Source organism: Rhinatrema bivittatum, chromosome 7 (assembly GCF_901001135.1).
Source record: "Rhinatrema bivittatum chromosome 7, aRhiBiv1.1, whole genome shotgun sequence".
In the NCBI taxonomy this organism is placed as follows: domain Eukaryota; kingdom Metazoa; phylum Chordata; class Amphibia; order Gymnophiona; family Rhinatrematidae; genus Rhinatrema; species Rhinatrema bivittatum.
The window spans coordinates 93,509,764-93,535,041 of record NC_042621.1 but is presented as its reverse complement, the minus strand read 5'-3'; the positions used below and the strand labels follow the sequence as shown (position 1 = coordinate 93,535,041).

Below are 25,278 nucleotides of genomic sequence, written 5' to 3'. Positions count from 1 at the left end.
TGCTCCGAGGTGAGCCTTGGAAGAGCCATCCGCTGCCCAGTTGCGCAGCCAAAGAAGACGCCGCGCCGACACCGCTGCCACCATGGAGCGAGCTGAGGTGCGCAAAAGATCATGGAGAGCATCAGCCCCATAGGCAATGGCCGCCTCCAACCTGTCTGCTTGAGAAGCCTCCTCTGCAGAGAGATCCGCATTCGCCTGAAGGACTTGAGCCCAGCGCAGACTAGCCCGCATAGCAAAATTCATGCAAATGGCGGCCCGCACTCCTAGGGCAGAAACCTCGAAAATCTTTTTGAGTTGAACCTCCAACTTCCGGTCTTGAATATCCCGGAGGGCTGTTGCTCCCGTGACCGGGATGGTAGACCTCTTCGTGACAGCGGACACCGCCGAATCCACCTTTGGAAGCCGGAGGAGCTCTAGCGCGTCCTCCGGCAAAGGGTAAAGCTCGTCCATGGCTTTGCTGACCTTCAGACCCAACTCCTGAGTATCCCATTCCTTGAAGAGGATATCCGTGGCCGAAAAATGAAAAGGAAAAGCGACCGCCGGCCCTGTGAGCCCGAGCAGAACGGGATCCATATTTGCCTCCTGGCGGACCACCACCGGAGGGGCTTCAATCCCCAACTCCTGGAGAATGGCCGGGATAAGCGGCGACAGTTCCTCCCTACGGAACAAACGCACCACCTTGGGGTCATCCCCGTCGACGGCCTGTGCTCCTTTCCCTGTACTGGGCTGCGCGGAGCCATCTGACGCTGCCGTCCCGGCCCGGGCTCCTCAGAGGCCTCCGTGTCCGCCCCGGCGGATTCTTCGGACTCCGAGTCCCACCTTGCGCAGCAAAAGCACCAAAACCTCTGAGAACTCGCCTGAATCCGAGGAATCGTTTTCCGAAGTCCCCCGGGACCGGGGCCCCTCCGAGGGGCCCTCCCCCGCCGCACCCCGCTGCGGGGATAGCTCAGGGGGCAAGACCGAGGCCCCCCACCGTCTCGCGCGAGACTACCCGGCCGGTGGACAAGATGGCCGCCACTCCCGCAGAAATCGGGAAAGGATCAGAAGGCCTGTCAGGGGCTCCCCCCACCTGCGACGGCGATCGTGCCACCCGGGAACGGGCCCCCCGAGGTGCCCCCGATGATCCCTCGTCTCCCGGGACGCAGTCCGAGTAAAGGCCGTCCCGGGAGAGACGCGCGCGCGCCGAGCCGCAGGCCCTGCACTGCGAGCCGCGCGGCATGGCTGAAACCGCGGGAAAGAAAAGTACGCGCCGAAAAACAATGAGGGACGCTGAAAAAAATTAGAAAATCACCGCGGCAGAAAACGGCAACCTCCCCCCTGCCGACGATGCCCCCCCCTTGAGTGGAACGGAGCGCAACGCCAGGAAACGGAGAGCCGACAGAAAATAAAAATAAAACACTTTTTTTTTTTTTTTTTTTAAACAGAAAAAAACGCTGTCCCTGGTACTGAAAAGCCCTATGTCCTGCAGGGGTGAGTGAACCGGGCTCCCCGGTGTCACCCCTGACGCTGCTACTAGACCAGCCGGGTCCTCGACCCTAGCAGCGGCCTCAACCTGGGGAGGGTAGTCCCCTCAGGACCTCTCAACTCCCCAGGGAGGCAGGGCAACCGGGACTAAACTAAACAATTAAACAAACCTCAATTTGCAGAAAAAAACCCAAATAGGCCTAATAGAAAATAAAAGCCAAAAGCGAACCTGACAACAAAACCAGAATCAGGCCCGACAGGGCTGTGACCAGACCTGCACCACCTACTGGAGACAGAGTAAGACTGAGGGGCTGTGACTGGCACAGGGGCATATATGCTCCGCCCACAAGTTTTAGTCTGTCTCCATCTACTGGTGCGGAGTCACAACCCAGGTGTCCTGGACTGATCCTGGTACGTACAGGGAACTTTGAATTAGCTCATTATTATGAAGCTACAATATCAGCTTGCGTATTGCCAAATTGCATAAATATAACAAATAGAATAACTATTGTGCTAACAACAAACTAGATCTGAGTAAAAAAATACTATAAGAACTGTTTTACTTCTGCGAGCTTTCATGCACTAGATGGCAGTATAAACAAGATAATTCTTAGATGATTGTACTATTTTCCAATCAATATCAGTTCAATATAGTGATGTCACTGGATAGGAGTAGCTAACATTCTAGCTTGTTACCATGTATAAAAACTTAAGCAGATAACATGTAAACGTATATCCATTTCCTTCATTATTGTAATGCAGAAAAGATTTCAGCTTGCTTTTCTCTCTCTCACGTTTGCTGTAATGTACTGCCACGTTTGATAAGTTCCTGATAATAAAGAACATAAATTATTCTACAAAAAATGTTTTCTTGTGATTATGTAAGATAAGAAAAGGTGGCCTGGAAGACAAAACCATATATTCAGTGGAAGGTGGGGATTTACATGCATGTATTTGTCAATTGGCTTATGCAAGCTATTGCAAAATTACCCTAAGAGCTCAATTTTAAAAGAGTTCAGGCACACCTAACTTTGAATGTTAGACTCCTAAACTGACCCTTTTGAGGTGCCTGTTATCACAAAGCACCCAAATAGAAGGCGTGGCTATAGAAAGGAGTCAGGTTGGATGAGGGGAGGGGGAAAAAGTTAAGCATTTAGCAAAGAGGTCTTTCTGAGCATGTGTGGGAGTTCCTGCACAGCAGAGCAAGTCTCCTCAGTTTTTTTTCTTCTGCTTGTGCAAAAAGAGGGTGTCTTTCTCTATCCTTAAGGCATCCAAAATTTTTATAGTAAGTTCTATTGCTTTTTTTTTTTTTTTTTTAAAGTTATTTTGACCCTTTTATTTTGTCTCAAGTCACCTAAAAACAATTGTAATTTGTCAAAACTGAATTTATCGAGTTTTATATACCGTTGTTTGGTTTTGCCATCACAATGGTTTACAAAGTTTCGATGTTTAACAGAGTGTTCAAAAATTCATACGCTTGTTAACATAGTTATCTTAGTCATTATAAACATAGTTTAGTTGTAAATTGTACAGATTAAATTACGTGCTTTGGATTGGTTCTGCATGTTTATACAGGGCCGATAGGGAGGGAAGTTGTAGGATAGAGTCATAGGGTGTTTTGGTAGGCTTTGGTGAACATCCAAGTTTTTAGTTCTTTTTTGAAGTTTTTAAATTTGGTTTAGTTTTTCAATTTTCACAATGTCAAACAAACTTAACTTGAAAAGATGTTCCCAATATTCCTACAAGATGAGCTTGTCAGAAAACCATGACTAATGTGTCCACTGTTTAGGCCTGTCCCACAATGTTTAACTACACTGCTTGCACTCAGGTGTCATTAAATCCAGGGGATATAAGCTGAAAGAGTTTCTCAGTTTTCCACAACTCTGTATCAATGAAGAGGAAAACAATGTTAGCCAAGGGACCAGTGCCTAAATCAAAAAAGGCAGAGTTCCTCTCAGGCTGTGTGCCATGACTTAGACAAGTCTCAGTGTAGGCGTCATTCCCCCTCTGCTAAAAAAAACAAAGGGACAGAAAATATGCTTTTCGGTGCCAAAACATTCAGTTCCAGGAACAAGATCTACCAGCCCAAAAAATCACTGGTGCTGTCAACAAACTGTAACATACCCTCACCAGCAGCAACTGATTGGAGCTGACAAGAAAATATCAGCCTTGATCAACAAAACAAGTTGAGTTATTTTGAATCTAATTCTACTAAACAGACTATGCCAATTCTCATTCTAGAATCTGATAGTTTATCTAATTCCTCTTTCCAAAGAGGAGCATCATCCCTTTGTAAGAAAAATGTGGCTGACTTTGTCAACAACTATTTCACCATTATGCCGGAGCACCACTTCCTTCATCCAATTTAGACCCAATGTCACCAATACTTGAGTCTACAGCTCGAAAATCTGAGATTCTATCTATACAGGCCTACCTGTACACCAGTTGGCTTTTGAAAATTAAAAAATGATGGAATGAGAAGTTTCAATCAGCCTTCACAAAGCGAGACATTGTACACAAAGTAGATCCTTGGTTGTGCTCTTTCATGCGCACAATGTGCATGCACCCCTCTGGCATCAGGTGCCAGCTCTTCACTCCCTCAGAGCTGCTGATATCACCAGGGTGACTGGACTTCTTCTGACAGTGTCTCAGGCTAGGCAAACACAGAGATCACTCAGAACAAACAGTCTCGCTATTTCAGATGACCCAGAGCACTTTCTGTTCCTCAAATTTTGGAGATCCAGTAGGCTCTACTGAAGAGGAATCCTTTCTAGAAAGGATAGGGTTATTAAAACAGGCTGGTTCCAAGCACCCTAGGAGCCTAGTTCACCACCGGGTTCTTTTTTATTTATTTTGGTGACGTCGCTGTTTACCTCATACGTGTAAGGGATAACTTGAGCACAGGTCAGAGCATTAATGAGATGAAAAACAACATGGGGTAGAGCATTAATGATGGGAGGAATGATCAGCAGTGTGGGTCACAGCAATGATGGGGGGGAGGGATAGACAGCAACATAGGCTAGCACATTGATGAGTGGAGGAATGGACAATAGCACGGGTTAGATCACTGACTGGGGAGGAATGAACAACTGTGTGTATTGGAGAGGAAAGGGATGGACAATAAATGTCAGACAGCAATGGGATAGATGGACAGTAATGTGAATCAGTGCAATGAAGGAGAGAGGGATGGACAGCTTTCACGATCAGAACATTAATGGATGAATGTGGGGTAACACGGGTCGGAGAACTGATGAATGGGATGAACAGCATGATGGATCATACCATTAATGGAGGCCAGACAACAACATATAATCACAATATTGATGGAAAAGGATAGATAGAAGCACAGATTAGAGCCTTGATGGGGGAATGTTTGGGCAGTGAGGGTCGAACATTGATGAAGAACAGTTTTGATCAGAGGGTTCATGAGATGAAAAGAATGGAGAAAGGCATGTGTTGATGAGAAGGATAGACAGCAGCGTGAGTCAGATCTTTGGCAGAAGACAAGATGAACAGCATTGTGGGTTAGAACATTTTTACTTATATATGAACCAGCAACATGGATTAAAGCCTTAATGGGAGACAAGATGTGGGTCATAGTATTTTTGGCAAAGAGAGGATAGGCAGAAGAGCGGGTCAGAACATTGCTAGGGAAGAGGAGGGGATGGACAGCAGTATGGTTAGAGCATTGATTGAGCATTGCTTCTTTATATTCTTCATTTGTGCCAATCCATCCAGTTTTCTTAATCATGACACGAGTTTGTGAGAGCATGAGTTGTCTACTTCAATAATCTAGGATTTCTAGGATAGGTATTTGCAGAGGAAACGAGTGGTATTTGCCTAGCATTTAACTGTGTACAGTTTCATGATAGTCCATATTATTGCACTAAAATCATTATCAAAGAGATTGAAAGATTGAACTACAGGTTTACCAAAAAATAATAGACTTCTTCAAAACAAAACAAAATTTTAATTACTCATCACCAGCTTTTGATTTTTACTTCACAAACTACTATTCTTTATTATCATGCAATTCCTAAGACAAACCTTAAGAAAATTCTTCAGGAGAATTTCTGATCTTTCCTCAAACTCCTCTTGGACTTGCACATGCAGCTCCATGTCCAAATAAACTGGACTGATCCACTCATATAAAATTTTATGCTGAAAAAAAGAAAATCCCCAACTGAAACAAACATTTATTAATAATTTAGAAATAGCTTTATGTTCCATACCTTCAATATTTGAAACTCTCTCTCTTTCACCATTATATAAGACAAATCCATGTTGGTTCTCTGGGCTCTTCTCCCCTCTCAAACTCTTATAATATCAGTTAAAAAAGTGTGAAAAAATATGTCTTATAGGCAGAACTAGTTCATTCTGATATAAGGCTAGTGATAGTAGACAGACACTCGGGACTGATTTTAAAATGGCATGCAAAGCCCAGCACTCAACTTATCCAGCTAGATTTAAGCACATTTTCAGCTGCAATCTAGTCCGCTAGGTTGCAGCTGAAAAATGTGCTTAAATCTAGCTGGCTAAGAAGTCAGTTTGAAAAATGACTAGGCCGAGTCCCTAAATTTAAATGGGTGGGGGGAGAAAGGGGAAGAGGTGGGGGGAGAAAGTTAGGAAATTGGCACTGATTTTCGGTGCCAGTTTCCCCAACTTGGCCAGCCAAATCTAGGCACAAGAATAGCAAGCCTAAATCTGGCCAGCCAGCTCCCCTCTCGCTTTTCCACTGGAACCTTCAAAAAAGGATTTGCGGTCTGATCCACTCCCTTCCTGCCCGAACTGCATGGCTGTAGTGGTAGGGAAAACATCAGCTCTCTCCTACCCCCTAATGATCCCCCCTCCCTTAAACTGTAAAAAAAAAAAAACCCAAAACAATTGTGGCTTGATTTCTCCCCTTGATTCCCATATGTAAAAAAGAAATGCCACCGTTCACTGGAGCTAATAAAAATTTCATTGTCTCCCAACCTTCTTCCAACCCAAGCTGTGAGGAAGAAGCAGTTTTCCCTCTTCCCAGCTTGCTTCCATAGTTGCTCTGACAATAACTGCGCACATGTTATAAAATCGGGCGTAGATTTGTGTGCGCCGGGTTGCATGCACAAATCTACGCCCACTCGTAGCTACTAAAATCTGGCCCATAGTATGCTGTTCCTGTATTTCTGTGACTTGTGGTATTATATGTTTCCTGGATATAAAGAAAGCTTTAGTAATTACAGGGATAATCTCCTGAGGCATTTTAAGGCATTCTATCATGTATATCTGAAACATGTCTACTGACGACATTTTTTTCAGTTCAGGAAAATTAACCACCCGGAGATTCAAATACTGGAGACGGTTTTCAATGTTTTCAAATTTTCTTTCAGCAATGCTATTTGATTTAATTAAATTCGTTTGAACTTTTTCCAAAGTTATCTTTTCTTGAACTTTCTCAAATTTCTCCTGTTGCAGTGACTATCTTTTCCAAATTCAAGCCTCTTTTGTTTGTCTCTAAGAGTGTCTTTGTAGCCGAGCAAATTCTAAAGTGTAGCCTTTTACTATCATGTTTAGAACCCACTGGTCCGATGTGATCTTGACCCATTCCTTGTAAAAAAGAGTGAACCGACCCCCGATGGATGGAACTGAGGAATGGGTCGGCCACCCTTCATTGTGCAGATTTGGCTCCACCTGGCCCTTGTCCAGAGCCCTGTCGGTTTGCTCTGCGGCCACGAAAGGACTGGGACCAGTATTTAGACCTCCTCGAGGACTGTCTCTGACCCGCGCCCGGAGCTCTGCTCTGTCGGAAACACCTTTGGTTCCAAAACCGAGAACGAACCGACAGAAAACCTTTGGACTTATCTTCTGGCAGCTTGTGTACTTTTTATCTCCCAGATGCTTGATCAGCTGTTCCAAGTCTTCACCAAAAAGCAGCTTGCCCTTAAAAGGGAGCGCTTCAAGCTGTGCCTTTGACGAGACATCCGCTGACCAGAGCAGAGACTGCCGAAACCATTGTCCTCGAAGAAGTGAAAATAAGATCATATAAAGCATCAGCCCCATAAGCCCCATAATCGTTCCGCTTGCTCAGACTCCTGGGGTGATAGATCCCTGGCACTTTGCAACTGCTGTACCCATCTCAAGCTAGCTCGGAGCATGAAACTGCTGCACACTGCCGCCCTGATGGCAAGAGCAGAAACTTCAAAGATCCTCTTGAGGTGCACTTCAAGCTTCCTGTCCTATAAATCCTTCAGAGCTGCCATGCCAGCTACTGGAATGGTGGTCCTCTTTGTGACCATGGACACTGAAGAATCCACCTTTGGAACCCTGAAGAGCTCCAGCGTATGTTCAGGCAAGGGATAAAGCTTATCCATGGCTCTACTAACCTTCAGGCCAGTTTCTGGAATATCCCACTCCCTGACCACCAACTGCTTGACATCCTATGGAAAGGAAAATTCCTGGCCAGGCTACTCAAACCAGCCATAACCGTGTCTTGATCTGGTTCCTCTTGCAGGACTGTTATCCTTAAATCTTCCAGGGCATGCGGAATCAAAGGGCCCAGCTCCTCCTTTTGAAACAGGTGAACTACCTTAGGGTCATCCCCCTCCATGCAAAGAACCATTCCAGGCTCCACTTCCTCTGGATCCTGTCCATTCTTGGGCGGAAAAACATCGGGAGGACCATCCCCTGATGGAAATCCCTGGTCAGACTCCTCTAAGGAAAAAATGTCCATAGTAGACTGCTTCACTGGCGCTCTGACCTTACGGATCCTTGTAGCTCCAGAAGCTTCTGAACCCCTAGGCCTCTTCCTAAGCAGACCCTCAGAAGGTCTGCGCTTGGGGGAACAGCACCCTTTGGCCCTCCGGGCCAAATATGCCTCACGTATTAACAAAATAAAATCCGGAGAAAAGGGAAGGAATCATACTCATCCCCCCACCAGGGGATTAGGAGCCCCCTCTTCCTGCCCCTCCATAGTCCCCTGGGGCTCATCGGGGCTTGAATCAACTGGCAACAGCCTTGGCGGGAGATCCCCTCCCCCTGCCGCTCTCTCTTCAGCAGTCAACAATGATTGCTCTTTCAGAAGCAGCCTGCAACCTGCCAGGCTCGTGCTGCTTCAGTAATGTCATTGCAGTCCCCAGCAAGGAGCCCTCCCCACTGGGAGAGGCAGTGGGAACATCTGCCAGCCCTTGAAAGCCGTGAGCAGTGCCCCCCATCAGCAGAGCAATAGCTCGCTCGCGGCATTGTTTGGTCCGCCCTGGACTGAGAGGCCCGCGCCGAGAGAAGATATTGGATTGGGAGCTACCTCAGGTACCTGCCTCTGTCCCTAACTGCCACCCTATGTGACTGGGAGAGCCAAAAGTAAAAAGCAATAGTGCTCAGACAGCTTCCTTTGTTTGTTTTTTTAACAGCTTTACTAAGAAAACACTAAAAAGTGTACTTCCCTGAATGACAGAGGCTTCCAGTGATCCTTGCTGAAGGGCAGGGAGCTAGACAACTTGCTTTCACGCCCAGTGCGACAGCTAGAGCAATTTGGGATCCCCAACCCCTGATCATTGTATCCTGCCACCAGGAGGGATGGTCCCACCAGGACCTGCCAACCTCCTGGGAGGCAATCTCCCCTTTTTCATCTGCAAATGTGATTACTCACTCATCGTACCCTTTTCCAGATCATTTATAAATATATTAATAAACTATTGTCCCAGTACAGATCCCTGAGGCTGTTTACCTTTCTCCACTGAGAAAACTGACCATTCATTCCTACTGTTTACTATTTTTTTAACCAGTTTGCAATCCACAATAGTAACATTGTCTCCTATCTCATGACTTTTTATTTTTCTCAGGAGTCTCTCATAGGGGGACTTTGTCAAATGCCTTCTGAAAATCCAAATACAATATATCCACTGGCTCACCATTACCCACGTTTATTAACCCCTTCAAAAAAATATAGCAGGTTAGTGAGGCAAGACTTTTCTTGTTTAAATCCATGCTAGCTGTGTCCCATTACATTATGGGGCGGATTTTAAAAGGGTTTTCCCAGCACTGAAGTCAGGCTCATTGGTCTATATGTTCCCATATCACACCAGAGCCCTTTTTAAAGATCGGCATCACACTGGCCACCCTCCAGGTACCACAGACAATTTTAATGAAAGTTTATTAGAAAGCTTTTGAAAGCATCCCATACTCCTGGATAATAAAGTGCATTGAAATGTACAAAGTAAACCCTGCATCGATCGAGTACATCAAGTTCACCATGAAAATGTGGCAGACCACACTCTATTTGAATTATGAAGATGAACAATTTGTCATTCTTAAGAAGATTGAGGCTAGAAAATCAGATATTGTGATAGAGAAGAAAACCACAAGAACAGCATTGCTGACAGTTATCAGTACACAGTGGCTATGGAATTAGCCTTATTCTAAAGCTACCAACCCCCCACCTACTATTTATAGATGACTTGAAACTGTACAGCTCCTGCAACAGTCATTTAACATAGTGAAGAGTTTCTCAGATGACTTCAAGATGATATTTGGTTTGGACAAATATGCTAAGGCAACTTTCCATAGAATAATAAGTAAAACTAAAAACATCTCCCTGACTGAAGATTGTAATAAAAAGGAAATGGAGTATAAAGGGATATATAAATAACTAGGAGTAGAAGGAGAAGGAAAAATTTGGCATAAAGTACTGAGAAAAAAGATCAGTAAAGACTACTATAGGAGACAAACTAATACTGAAAAGTGCTTTAAGAGCACAGAATAAGATACAAGCTATTAATCAGCTTGCAGTCCCTGCATGCTCATTCAGCTTTGGAATAGTAGACTGACCCCATAAAGATCTTGAACAACTAGATGTAAGAACAAGAAAGCTTGTCAATGGCCATCAGGTGCTATAAGAACCCTGTGCGCATGTTATAAAATCGGGCGTACATTTGTGTGCGCGTACCTTTAAAATCTGCCCCATACTGAATAATTTTTTTTATTTTTTAAATGTTTTTCACATGTATTTCTATTAGCTAAAAAATATTTTTTAATAATTTCTTTTTAATTTATTTTAATTATTAAAGTTATTAAATAAAAAAATAACATGTTTAAAAAGTAAAAAAAAAATAAAGTAAAGAAAATTTTTTTTAAAAAGTAAAAAATAAAAACTGATACTTTTTGTTTTTCACACTTATTTCTATGAGGAAAAATAATTAGATAATATTTTATATTTTTTTATTAAAAATATTTAAAAAACAAAAAAATAATAAATTAATAATAAAATAAAAACAAATAAAATAAAAAAATAAAGTAATAAAAAACATTAATACTGATTTTGTTTTTTATGGGGTACATTTTTTAAAAAAGCGCGAGTGCGTACTTTTGTTCACGCACCAGGCGCAAACAAAAGTACGCCGGATTTTAATAGATACACGCGTAGCTTTTAAAATCCGAAATCGGAGCGGTCTCGGAGGGAACTTTCCTTCTGCCTCCCCCACCTTCCCCTACCTAACCCACCCCCCCAGCCCTATCTAACCCCCCCACCTTTCTTGCAAAAGTTACGCCTGCCCAAAGCAGGCATAACACACGCGCCCCGATGGCCTGCTGGCGCACCATCACCCGACCCGGGGGCAGGTCCAGAGGCCTCAGCCCTGCCTCCCGGAATGCCCCCGGGCCGGCACCACACCCCCCCATAACGCCCATAACGTCGCACCACCCCTGACAGCCCTGGGGCTTGCGCGCGCCAAGCCTATGCAAAATAGGCTCGGCGCGCGCAGGGTTTTTTTTTTGTTTTTTTTTTTTTAAGGGTTCCGCGTGTAACCCTTTTAAAATCCGCCCCTTAATGTTTTCCACACGTTTTTCTATGAGCAAAAAATAAAAAATTAATACAGAATAAGGAATTTTTTTTAATTTTTATATTTATCCAATTTTGCCTGGATTTTCTAATGGTGCACAGCTTTCTGAATCCTGCAGTAATGGGGGGGGGTGGAGCAGGCCGGCAAAAGCCGGCAGCGATTGCACTACCGTGGTGTTATCGCTGCCGGCTTTCGCACCCAATGACACCACCGTGAAAGGTGGTACTATTGGGTGCTCTACTTGTGGCGATAACGGGTCTTTACCTTATCGCCGCCAGCGAAGTTACCGCCGCGTCAGCCCCGACTTCTTGTCTTCCAGTCCCGACTCCGCCCCCTTTGTTTTGTGAGTGTAAAATTGGATAAATAATTAAAAAAAAAATTTTAAGAAATAAAATAAAAAAATAAATTAGAATAGATTAATTTTTTTAGGTTTTTCACATGTATTTCTATGACCAAAAAATATAAAAAAATAAATAAAGATCAATAAGGAATTCTTTTTTTTATTTTTATTATAAAATTATAAATAAATAAATAAGTAAATAAATACTGATTTTTTTTACATTTGTTTATTTATTTATTCTTTCTTTATATATTTGTAATTATTTTATTTTTATTATTAAATTTATTAATAAAATAAAATTATGATGACCGGAACTGCATCTGGGTCCTGAGCGTCCGGATCCTGCATGGGATTCCCCAAAATATCCAATGGATTCTGGTCTGGGTCTGCCTCGGATCTCCCAGGACACTAACAGGGTCCTTGTCCAGTCCCACCGGACCCCCTTGAAGCTGATCAGGATCATCCAAGTCTATCCTCTAGCCTTTTTGGCTGTCCAGGACTTCCTAGGCAAGGGTCTCTTTGCCCCTGACTCCTTCCTGGCTACATAAGCCTTATGAAGGAGAAGTACAAAACCTGTGGAAAATGTCTCCGCATCTGAGGAGGAAGTCCTGATTCACTCCCTCATGAGCCCTTCCCCGGCCCCTGCCACTAGCAGGGTCCTGTCCCACAGGCAAAAGTGTGGGAGGGGAGTCCCAGGGCTCACAACTGGCAGCCTACACTTCAGCATGTTCTGCCTAAAACGGCCACTGGCTCCTCTGACTCCTCCTCTCCCAGCCGCCTGCACCTTCTTGCCACTCTCCAGGGTCCTGCCAAGGTCCCAGCCTCCACGAGGCACATTCGTGGCAAAACGAGGCCGCATTGAGGCGAGCTCGTCTCAAACTGCAGCCAATGCAAAGTTTGCCAAGCTGCGTGGGAACTGGCATGTCGGGGCGGTTGGGCCTGCACACGCAGTCAGGCCTAAAAATAAAGTGCCGACGCGAATGCTCTCACCGCTGTCCAGTGCTGAAATTCAGCACTCATCCGAGTCCAATGAAATTAGGCAATTCGGCCTGCTCCTTCTTGCCTGCCTCTCGACAGGAAAACAAACACTTACCCGCTTCTCAGTCCTGAACAGAGTGCTGCTGCTGCTGCTAATCTCCCTGTTTCAACTCTTCTTTTTTTTTTTTAATTAAATTAAAGAGACTCCCCTGATTCTGGAGATAGGAGGCTGAGGAGTAAGGCCCACCGAAGGAGTAAAGGGCCCAGAGGGGACCAGGACTCCTGGCTATCTACTCCTCCGTCAAGAAGGGCCACACCAATCCCCCGTTCATCCTGCTCTACCCTAGGGATGGCTCTTGAAGGATCCCAACACCTCAGGGAGCCAAATCCTTTTCTTATCTGATCTTTTCCTTCAAACAATCCCAACTGCAGGTTTGCACTGCTACTATCTGCTGGAGACAGAGAAATACTGAGGGACTGCAGGTGGCACTCTTGGTTACATAGCATTGCCTCAAAGTTTTGTTCTCTGCCTCCATCTGCTGGTAGGGAACCTACTCGTCTGGATTGATCCGGGGTATGAACAGATATATCTCTATAACCCCTCCCATCCATTTTACTCACTTCCTCCCCACACCTCCTCTAATCCCTTCCCTCACTGTCACCTCTCCTTATTTTGGCTTGGGGCTAGGAGGATGACAAAAGCAGCATGGCACCTTGGGCAATTCCTCCTCCTCCTCTGCTGTTCAAGGATAGCCTGTCACTCTTTTAACTATACATTACGGTGCCCTGCATGAGTCAAAGCACTGAAGACCAGCACAGAGCAGCAGAGGTGGTAGATATGGACTGTGTTGGCTTTCTCCTAGCCCCAAGCCAGTATTGTCACAGGTGAGCAAGGGAGAGATGCACCACCACCACTTCAATTTCCTCTTCCACTTAGTCCATGGGCTCACACAATAACTCTGCAAGGATCAGCCAATTCCAATCCTTGCTGCAGATTTTGCAGCCTGCAGAATCACAGAGACCGGGGTCCTGACTATATTCTGCTCTAACATAATGGACATTCAGGTTTTGCAAAGTGAGGAATGCTTCAACTAATTAACACCGAGATCTTTGTTAATCTTACATCATGTGGTATATGTGGGTTCCGAGGAAGAAGTGGTTCAATATAGCGAGTCGGCCTCTCCAGGGATGGGCCATGAAACCATCCACTCACTGACAAGCGGCATTTTCCTTCGGACAGAATTTCCGACACCTAGAACGATACACCAGAGTCAAGAAGAAAGTCCCCAATTCAGTAACATGTCTCAAACAAAGAGATCTTTCTTATACCTAAATCCTCTTTATATCACATTTTAGCTATAAATAAGCTAAAGTCATGATCCCAAAATTCAACCTTAATATTTGGTATTATAGGCCTGAGCAATTTAACATGGCTAAAAGTTATTATCCTATGTTACATAGTTGCTTTCGGAACACACAGTTCAGATGACATCTTAAGGGACCATTTGATTTTCAAAGGTTTGGTACATCTATGGATAAATCTTATGTTGGCTCAATAAAGGGATCACAACCTGCAAAGACTACCAAGCGAGAATCAAAAGCCATTCTTACCTGGTGAAAGGAGACTGGGGAAACCTCAAAGAAGGCAAGAGAGTTCCATGAGGGTACTAATGACTTCACAATCTCCTGAGGCTGGAAATGATCTGAGTCGAGACAGAGAACAAACTAATCTGTAACATCATGCTATGAAAGTAATGACATGGTGTGTAGACAAGTACTTTTTAAACCTCTTTTGTGTCTAATACATTACCTCCCTCTCTGATTGAAAGATGCTGTGTGCTAATGCCCAACTCACTTGAATCTGAAACATTTCTAACCCTTGCACTCCAAGCTCTCAACAGCATTACCGGTTTTCCATTTTTATAAGTAAGAACAGATGGGAAAAAAAAGTGCAAATGAAAGCAGCAACTGAGAAGCATGCATGTCTGCAAATTTTTAATCATAGTCTTAAAGGAAAGTGTGAGCAAATATATCAATTGTCCACAAAATTCAAATGAAGAGCAGATCGCTTAATATGAACATGAAAACAACCTTAGAAATAGGTGAAAGAGATAACGCTAGTTGTCAAATATACAATATGTCCCAGCCATGACACGAGTTGTGTTTCGCAAAAATTGCTTTTTCCAGGGGAGGCGGATACTCAAAACACTGTATTGACCATTTGTTGCCTTCTGCCATTATGTCCACCTCCCCTTGAAAGGAAAATTGGCTCTTACCTACTAATTTTTGTTCCTGTAGTACCACAAATCAGTCCAGACTCCTGGGGTTTTGCCTCCCTTCCAGCAGATGGAGACAGAGAAAGTTTTACTGACACAGGCATATAACCTAGTGTGCCAGTATTGACCTGTACCCAAGCCAAAATAGTAGAAAAACCGAATTACCAACCACTAATAACTGACCCCTGAACAAGCAGTGGGAAGTGGAAACTTAGAATAGATAAACTTGTCCCCATTAAAAAACATGAGGACTAAACAAAATCTGTGCCATTCTTCAGATTAAGTACCCTAACAGATCGAGTAGACTCTCCAAATCTCCCTACTTCAACTGGGCGGGACTCTTGACGACTCAGCTGTGGTTCTACAGGAATGAAAATTAGCAGGTAAGAACCAATTTCCCTTTCCCTGTATGTACCCAGATCAGTCCAGACTCCTGGGATGTACCAAAGCTTCCCAAAATGGAGTGGGACTGCGAGAGTCATGCTCAAAGTACACTCTCACCAAAGCCCATGGCCTTGGGCCCAGACATCTAAAAGATGATGTCTAGCGAAAGTGTGCAAAGACTTCCAGGTCACTGCCCTGCAAATCTCTTGCGGCGACACCTGCTGACATACGGCCCAGATATATGTGGGAGCCAATAGCTTCTTTCAACCACCACGCAATCGAGGCTTTTGACACCTTATGTCCTTTCTTCGCATCGCTCCACAGCACAAAAAGTTGATCCAATAACCGGAAGCTATTGGTAACTTCAAGATACCGCAACAATGCCCGCTTGACATTCAAAAGCTGTAACTCTTTCGCATGAGGCGCCATATTGTCCAAGTTTCGGAAAGCAAGGAGCTCCACCAATTGATTTACATGGAAAGACAAAACACCTTCGGCAGAAAGGTTGGAACCGTCCGCAAAGAGACCTCCAAATCTGAAATTCTCAAGAAAGGTCCCTTATATGACAAGTTTTGAAGCTCCGAGATCCATCTAGCGGAATAAATCGCCACCAAGAAAACTACCTTCAACATCAGATCCTTTATAGTAGCCCTCTTGAGAGGCTCAAACAGCGCCACACACATTCCTTTCAGAGCCAAGCAAAGGCTCCAGGAGGGACAGAGTTTCTGAAGCGGAAGCTGCATATGCTTTGCTCCACAGAGAAAACACACAACATCCTGGTGGGAAGAAGCGCCTTTCTATGCACCTTGCCCCGGAGGAACCCCAAGGCTGCCACTTGAACTCTGAGGGAATTGAAGGACAAACCCTTCACCAAACCTCGTTGCAAGAAAGTAATAATATTTGCTACAGAAGCTCGCCTAGGAACAACCCCTTGCTCCATGCACAAATCCTCAAACACCTTCCAGACCAAGGAGGAGGAAGACTTCCTAGCTTGCAAAAGAGTAGCAATAACATCCCCAGAGTAACCTTTGTCCTTTAAGCATTTCCTCTCAAAAGCCAAGCCATGAGACAGAAGTGAGCTGCCTAATCCAAAAATATGGGACCTTGATGCAGAAGGTTCAGGAGATGAGCAAGTCTCAACGGGCTGTCTATCGCTAGATTGACCAGAATTGCAAACCAAGGCCTCTGAGGCCACTAGAATTACGTCTCCCGTATGGACCTCCATGTTTCGTAATATCTTGCCCACCAGCGGCCATGGTGGACAAAACATACAGCAGAACATCTCTTGGCCAAAGAAGAAATAAGGCATTGACTCCTGCTGCTCAGTGCTCCCTTCTGTGACTGAAGAAGTGGGCCGCCTTTGCATTTTGTGTTGCCATTAAGCCCAAGTGAGGCTTACCCCACCTGGCACTGATGAGAGCCACTGCTTCCTCTGACAGTTCCCACTCCCCCAGACCTAGCTGCCGACGGCTGAGGAAATCCGTCTGCACATTGTCGGTCCTGGCTATGTGCGAAATTGCTTTTGATGTCTGATGCTGCTCTGCCCAGTGGATCAGCTCCCAAGCTTCCTGAGTAACTGCCCGACTTTTGGTACCACCCTGCCGATTGATATAGGCTACCATCGTTGTATTGTCAGACAAGATTCTGACCGGACGGCTGTGCATGAAGGGGAGAAAGGCCCTCAGTGCCAAACGCACTGCTCTCGTCTCTAGGTGATTGATAGACCATGATGCCTCTTCCACCATCCACTGGCCCTGTACCGACCGATCTTGACAGACAGCTGGCGTCAGTGGTGACCATTGTCCACTCCAGGATATTCAAGCTCACCCCTCGAGCCAAATGGTCCCAATCAAGCCTCCATGAGAGACTGGATCTGGCTAGATCCATAAGTGGTAGAGGAAGCTGAAACTGCTCTGACAAGGGATCCCACCGGGAGAGCAAGGCCACCTACAGAGGCCTCATATGCATAAATGCCCAAGGCACGAGCTCCAATGTGGATACCATGGAGCCAAGAACCTGAAGGTAATCCCAGACCCTGGGCACCAGGCTCTCCAAAAACCTGTGCACTTGTGACTGCACCTTGACTATGCACGCCTCCATCAGGAAAATCTTCCCCAGTTTGGTATTGAAGCATGCCCCTAGGAATTCCAGTTCCTGAGACGGGACAACATGACTCTTGGTCCAATTCACCACCCAGTTGAGAGACTACAATTGCTGCAGCACCAGGATCCACCGCCTGCCTGCATTGAGCCTTCGACTTTGCCCGAATAAGCCAGTCATCTAGATATAGATATTTCAGCACTCCCTCCTTCCTGAGGGCTGCTGCTGCCACCACCACCATCACCTTGGTAAAAGTCATTGGAGACGTCGCCAGCTCGAACAGCAGGGTGCAAAATTGAAAATGCATGCAGAGGATGTTGAACCTCAGAAAACTCTGATGATCAGGCTGAATGCCTATGTGTAAATAGGCCTCGGTCAGATCCAGGGACGCTAAGAACTCCCCTTGCGCACCGCTGCAATTATGGAGTGTAGAGTTTCCATGCGAAAATGGGGGACCTTGAGGGCCATGTTCGCCTTCTTTGAAACCAGAATGGGATGAAAAGCCCCCCTTTTTTTTTTTGGAACCATGAAGTAAATGGAGAAACGTCCCTTCCCGTGCTCCTCCACGGGCACCAGGACAATGGTTCCCAGGCTCCATAGCAGGTCCAGAGTCTGCTGAACGACCAGTCTCTTTTCCATGAAAACACAAGGGGATACAATGAACAGATTTTGAAGCGGACGAACAAATTCTAAAGCGAAACCTTGTTTTATCACGCTTAAGTCCCACTGGTCCGAAGTGATTGCGGTCCACGCCTCGTAAAACTGGGCCAAATGACCCCCTATAAGTGGGACGAAGAAGTGGACAAGCCTCGCTTCAATGGGCTGACTTGGCTCCAGAGGCACGCTGGCCAGAGACATCCCTGTTAGGCTTTCGCCCACAAAAAGACTGGTCCTAGGAAAGCTGCCTCCCTGAGACCTGTCTTCGAGAACCTGCCCTGATGAAAATGCCTGTTCCCTTGGAAGCAAACACACCCCGAACAATGATTCCTCACCCTTCTAAGCTTATCCTCAGGCAACTTGTGAACTTTATTGTCCCCAAGATACTTTTTCAGCACCTCCACAACTTCTCCAAAAAGCAGCTTCCCCTTGAAAGGTAGTGCCCCCAACTGAAACTTGGGATGAGACATCAGCTGACCAGTTCCTCAACCAGCTTCCAGCCACTCAGCCTGCTTCGCCTCCTGAGGACATGGACCTATTAGACTGCAGCTGTTCCACCCATCGCAGCCCCACTTGAAGGAGGAAGCTGCTGCACACCGCAGCCCGAATGCCGAGCGCTGACACCTCAAAAATCTTCTTCAGGTGGATCTCAAGCTTCCTTTAAAGCAGCCGCACCAACTACCAGAATCAGTCTTCTTGGTAATAGCAGACATGGCAGCATCCACCTTCGGAACCCCCAAGAGCTCCAGGGTGTCCTCGGGCAGAGGATATGACTTATCTATTGCCTGGCCCACCTTCAGGCCAGTCTCTGGAGTATCCCACTCCCTGACCACCATCTGTTTGATGGACTTATGAAATGGAAAAGCCTTTGCTGAGCCTCATAAGCTGGCCATGACTGGGTCTACATCCTCCTGATTGGACACCTCCTATGGAAGTTTTATTCCTAGCTCCTCCAAAACAGAGGGGATAAGGGGACCCAGCTCCTCCCTGTGGAACAGACGCACCACCTTTGGTTCATCACCGTCTGATGGGCCTTCCCCTCTTCGGAATCTTGTCCCCAGGGAAGAATCCGTCTGAGGAGGACAAGCCAGAACACCAAAATCAGAATCCTCTGAAAAACTGTTCCCCAGAACATGCGCCGAGGGCTCCCCAAGGGCCTGCTGAACCTCGGCCTCCCTGAGGTTTTGAATCTCTTACTGGCCAAGACCCAGAAGAAGTATCATGCTTGGACCCCCTCCGCCCTGCGGATCTCTGGGCCCAATACACCTTGTGCATCAAAACCACAAAATCCTTCGAAAAAGAGGCAGAACTATCTGAGTCCTCCCCGAGGAGTTCTTCTGCCATCCCAACCTGGGCCTCCCCAGGCCCCCAGGGGGCTTAAATTGAAGGAGGGATATCCCCTTCCTCCTCCGTGGCTTCCATAGTAGCCCCTGCACTGATGGGAAACGGGTCCGGGGCTTCCCAGGGCACCTCCACAAGTCCTCTTGACTCATGCTGCCGCTTGGAAAAGCTCCCCAGCGGGCAAGCCCGAACTGTCCTCTCCCTCTGTGAGACAGCAGGAGCAGTGGCCATTTCGACGAGGCTCGCTCGCGAATCACCACAGCCCGCACATTTTGTGCCGCGCGGCATGCTCTCAAAAGTCACCCGTGGGAGACTGACGCCGGAGGAAAAATGGAGCACGGGGCTGAGTCTGTAAAACAGTGAGCCCTGCTTAGTGTGAGCTGCCCACTGCTGCTGAAAAGGAAAACCTGAAGACTTTTTTTTTAAACTTTAATCAAATCAGCTAGTAAAGCTACAAAGAGACAAAAGGCACACTTCCCTGTGCTGAAGACTGGCAGCAGGCTCCTTCGATCATCCTGGGGAAGAGGGATTTGGAACCATTAGCTTTCAAACCCCCAGCGACTAGGGACCGAGCAAACAAAGGGTCCCCAACCCCCTGCTCATCCACCTCAAGACCAGGAGGGATAGCCCCACTAGGGCCTGCCAACCTCCTGTGAGGAATCGCCAACTCTTCTTCTTTTATTCCTTTTTTTTTTTTAAACTAAGTCCAGACTTCAGGTTTTGCACATCTACCATCTGCTGGAGACAGAGAAATACTGAGAGACTGCAGGTGGCACACTAAGTTATATGCCAGTGTCAGTCAAACTTTCTCTGTCTCCATTTACTGGAAGGGAGGCAAAAGCCCAGTATTCTGGACTGATCTGGCTATATACAGGGAAAAAGCAATTTTTGCGAAACATAGCTCGTGTCGGGGCTGGGACATGTTGTAGATTTGACAACTGGCATGATCTCTTGAACCTATTTCTAAAGATGTTTTCATGCTCATATTAAAGGATCTACTCTTCAACTGGATTTTGTGGACACTTGATATATTTGCTCACACATTCGTTTGTGACTGTGACTATTATGAGTTGATGTGCTTTTTGTTCCCTTACTACACTGTACACTGCTGCTTTTTAATAAAATGGAAAATTAATGGTAAAATACAAAAGAAAAAGTAAAACTTTTTTTTTTTTTTATCTTGGCTCTTTAACCCTGCTTTTCCCCTTAGTGGTCTCTGCTGCAACCTCCCCTCTCCCCTACCGCATACAGCAAGTCTGCCTGGCTCAGGAAATCCTCATTACCCCAGGACAGGAAGGGTGCCTCCTGCAAGGCACACCCTCAGTGTTGCTCACTGGCTGGCAGGCAACACCATAATTGGTGACCTTCATCTCTACTCCCCTTCCTGGTCCTGAGGAAACCACCTCCAAGGCAAACTCAGCCTGGACTTTGCCTGAAGAACAGGAGATCTGAACCTGGGTTGCCCATGCTGAATGAAGAAAGTTAGACAGGTGTTGCTAGGTAATTTGAAAGTTTATATCAGGGTAAAGCACAGTGCAAACTTTGCCATGAGAAGCAGACTAAAAAGTCTTTCAATTAGAAGAGACATCTGGAAATACATTACGCACATTTTTATAGAGAAATACTAAAGATTAGCTGTGAGACTTTACTGTCTACAATGCATGCTATCAGATTTCGACAGATTGTGGACCATCCAACACATAAAACAGGTCACACATTAGACCTTATCTTTAACAACTCCTTTTTTGATGAAAAAGATCCTCTAGTATGTATACCTGTCCCATGGGCAGATCATAGATGGATTCATACATGCTTGTCTTTGAATATGCCTAAGCGTAATCAGTTAACGGCCAAAATTTCCTTTGAATTTCAGAAACCTTTCAAAGTGGAAGAGTTAATTCAAACTTTACCGGAGGCCCTTAAAAATCTCGACACTACCGATACAGAGACTGCAATAGCATCTTGTGATTTAATAACTAAGGATATAGCGAATAAAATGTGCCCTATTATTAAAAAGGAGATCAAACCACATTCTAAGTACAAGGTGCCATGGTATACCTCTGATTTAAAGAACCTTAAAAGGGCCCTTAGAAGCAAAGAGAGAAAATGGCGAAGAAATCCTACCCCAACACTTGGGACTTATAGGGCCTTACTCAGCAAATATAGAACCAATATCACAAAATCAAAGCGAGCTTTCTACTCTAGAAAGATCCACGATTATCAATTCAATCCAAAGGTATTATTTTCTTATGTGTCAGAGTTAACCAAAATGAATCAACATTCTATCACTCAGGACAGTTCAGAACAAAAATGCAATGATTTTGCATACTTTTTTTTTTTCATTATTTATCAGCTGTTCAATTTTACAAATCAAACAAAACATTTGTAGCAGAAATATCAGGTCTTACATGAAAACTTCCAGTTATTTAGAAATCTAAATAATCTTAGCATATTCTTTAAATAAAGATAGATAATAATAAGTTTATATCCATAAACATTTACCTTATCTTTTACTATCAATTATTCAAAATGAGAGGCAGATTATTAGGAGTTATTATTTAGGTAAATATAATAATTCAAAAAAAAGAAAAACTAGATGACTAGCATAGCAATACCTGGTTTCTATAATTTATTACAATACTGGGGTAGATGTGCTGGGTTTCTTTGAATCTATAAATATCTTCAATTGATCTGGAGAAAAGAATATATAACATTCATCTCTCTTTTTTACCAGGCATTTACATGGAAAACGTAACAAAAACGTGAAACCCAAATCAATCACTTCTTGTCGAAATGAAAGAAAGTTCTTCCGTCTCACCTGAGTGACTAAAGCCAAATCCGGAAACATTTTAATAGAAATATCCAAAAATTTTATTGGGAATTTTCTAAAATAAATTTTCATAATTTTATTAACATCATAGGTAGAAAATAAAGAAACCAAGAGCGTACCCTTATCAAGCACTACCATATCTGAATTTTCAAGAAAAATAGTCAAGTTAGATTGCAACTGCTCATTTGGCTCTCTATTCAAATTCCTAGATTTAGGCAAAAAATAACATGTGTTAATTCCAGGCATTTCCTCATCTGTAAATCCCAGTCCTTCCTGAAGAAATCTTTTAAGAGTCACAAAAGGAATTTCCCCTATGACTCTGGGAAAATTCAATATTTGTATATTCATATTTTTTGCATTATTCTCTAGCTGTTCTAGACATCGAGCAAGCGTCTCTCTATCTTTAAATTCCTGAGTCTTATCTTTTTTTCCAGATCAGAAACTCTGTCCAATATATTTCCTACTTTCCGTTGAGTCTCATCCAACTCCTGTTGTTGTTTAAAGGTGGTCTGATCTAATTTCAAATTTAAAGTCCTCACTTCAGACGATAACCCAGCCATCATATCCCACAGATTGTCAAGGGTCACGACAGATGGTCGGGGAGGGGGGCCCACAAACTGAGTACTCCTGGTATCCCTGTTTGTACTTGCTGCGGTTTGAGCACCCGGCTCCTCGATATTTCCTTGAGCTGAACGGCTCACACTCGCTGTTTCCTCTCCACTCTCCACCAATATCGCAGCAGTACTCCCGGGTTGTTGACCCTCAGGGTATTCAGAATTTTGCAGCGTCTCCCCTGCTGTTCCTCCTTCTGCTTCACATTTGGGCACGGAAGTGAGATCACTTCCTGGTCCCTCCACGAGGCTTTCCCGTTCTCTCTCTGCGCCGGTGGCCTCCTTAGCTTGGGACTCAGCGATATCTCCTCTGCCGGGTCAAGTGGTTCTCCCAATTCAGTTGCCACATAAGAATCCTCAGATGCCGGATTTTTCCCAGGTAGGGACATAAATTTCGTGATTTCTAATTGCGTCGGAAAGGGCAAAGTCTTGGAGGGATATACCCTCACTTTACCCTTCCTCTTAGCAGGCATAACCGCTTGAATCTAGAATATTTGAAGACATTTTCACGACGGTCTTACAGCGTCCTGCTTATGCCGCCATCTGCATACTTTTTTTTTTTTTTTTTTTAAGAGACAAGGTTTCAAAGTTAATAAATAATATTCCCTTGGCAACTATGCAAAAGATTACTTTACCTTCAATTCCTGAACTAACATGGTCTACATTCGAGAATGTATCATCTTCAGAAATAGATATTACCGTATTTTTCGCTCCATAAGACGCACTTTTTTTCCCCCAAAGGTGGGGGGAAAATGTATGTGCGTCTTATGGAGCGAATATAAAAAAAAAAACAAACAAAAATCTAACAAACACCCCCCCGACTCCCCCGAGACCTGCCGACTTAATTTCCTACAACCCCCCCCAAGACCTGACAAATTAATTTCCTGCAACCCCCCACCCTCCTGACCCCCCCCAAGACCTGCCAAACATCCCTGGTGGTCCAGCGGGGGTCCGGGAATGATCTCCTGGGTGTGGGCCGTCGGCTGCCAGTAAACAAAATGGCGCCGACGGCTCTATGCCCTCACTATGTCACTGAGACCGACCGCTGCTATTGGTCGGTCTCAGTGACATAGTGAGGGCATAGGGCCGTCGGCGCCATTTTGTTTACTGGCAGCCGACGGCCCTATGCCCTCACTATGTCACTGAGACCGACCAATAGCAGCGATCGGTCTCAGTGACATAGTGAGGGCATAGGGCCGTCGGCGCCATTTTGTTTACTGGCAGCCGACGGCTCACGCCCAGGAGATCGTTCCCGGACCGCTCCTGGACCACCAGGGACGTTTGGCAGGTCTTGGGGGGGTCAGGAGGGTGGGGGGTTGCAGGAAATTAATTCGGCAGGTCTTGGGGGGGGTCAGGAGGGTGGGGGGTTGCAGGAAATTAATTCGGCAGGTCTTGGGGGGGTCAGGGGGGTGGAGGTTGTTAATTTAAAGGGTTGGGATGGGGGGGGGGGTTTTGGGGGTTCCCACAGAAAGAAAAAATTTCTGATCTGGGGAGTGGACCGAAATGGCCCTCCCCAGACCCGAAAACAAAATGGGGAGAAAAAAAAAAACTATGCACTCCCCTAATTTGCTCCATAAGACGCCCAGACGCAGAGCCGGTTTAGCACAATTTTTTTTTTTTTTAATTTTCCCCCTCTGAATCCTAGGTGCGTCTTATGGTCAGGTGCGTCTTATGGAGCGAAAAATACGGTAATTAAAAAAAAATGAATCCCGCGGTCCATATTCATGATGCAATTCCAATCAAAGCGCTAAAATCAGTACCCAATATTATTGCTTGATCAATGGCTGATATTATAAATGTTTCTTTAAATCAAGGAAAATTCCCTGATAATCTGAAATGTGCGGTGATTAGACCAATTCTTAAGAAACCGAATATGAACACGACTAATCTTAGTAACTTTAGGCCTGTGTCAAATCTCTCCTTTGTAGCAAAGTTAATTGAGAAAGTTGTAAACAAACAACTTATAGAATATCTGGATAATAATAATATTTTATATCCCGCACAATTCGGCTTTCACACATTTTTCAGCACTGAGACCCTGCTTGTTTCCCTGATAGAACTTTAAATTGAATTCTGTATGTGATTGGCAGCCAATGTAATTCTTTTAGAATTGGTGTTATATGATCATATTTTCTACTATTTGTTAAGATTCGTGCAGCTGCATTTTGGAGGAGTTGAAGGGGCCTTATAGTAGATAATGGAAGACCTAACAGAGCATTACAATAATCCGTTTTTGAGAAAATCAGCCTCCATCCAACAGCTCTTAGCTGTTGGATGGAGGCAAGATATATGAGTTTATCATTAAACCAAGCAAAAACAGAAATCCTTTTAATATGCAATAAAATGGACAATAGGAGAATATTAGATATAAAAAATGTTCAGCCTAGATATGTTATAGTCAATGAAGTAAGAGACTTAGGGGTGATATAGATAGTGAACTTAATTTAAAGAGATTCATTAACATGTTGATCAAAGATGGATTTTT

General features: G+C 44.8%; 1 protein-coding gene across 4 annotated transcripts in view; it reads right to left on the bottom strand.

Moving 5' to 3' along the window:
• OGFOD1 (2-oxoglutarate and iron dependent oxygenase domain containing 1) overlaps positions 1–25,278 on the bottom strand; it is a 205,061-nt gene that overhangs the window by 90,754 nt on the left and 89,029 nt on the right. For 3 of the 4 annotated variants that reach the window (XM_029608708.1, XM_029608712.1, XM_029608710.1), the window contains 3 exons: positions 14,206–14,297; positions 13,718–13,846; positions 5,512–5,625 (listed from right to left, as the gene is read on the bottom strand). In XM_029608708.1, coding sequence (XP_029464568.1) covers positions 5,512–5,625; positions 13,718–13,846; positions 14,206–14,297 — 335 coding nt within the window. The remainder of the gene's footprint in view (positions 1–5,511; positions 5,626–13,717; positions 13,847–14,205; positions 14,298–25,278) is intronic. The other variant, XM_029608711.1, reaches the window with a different exon arrangement.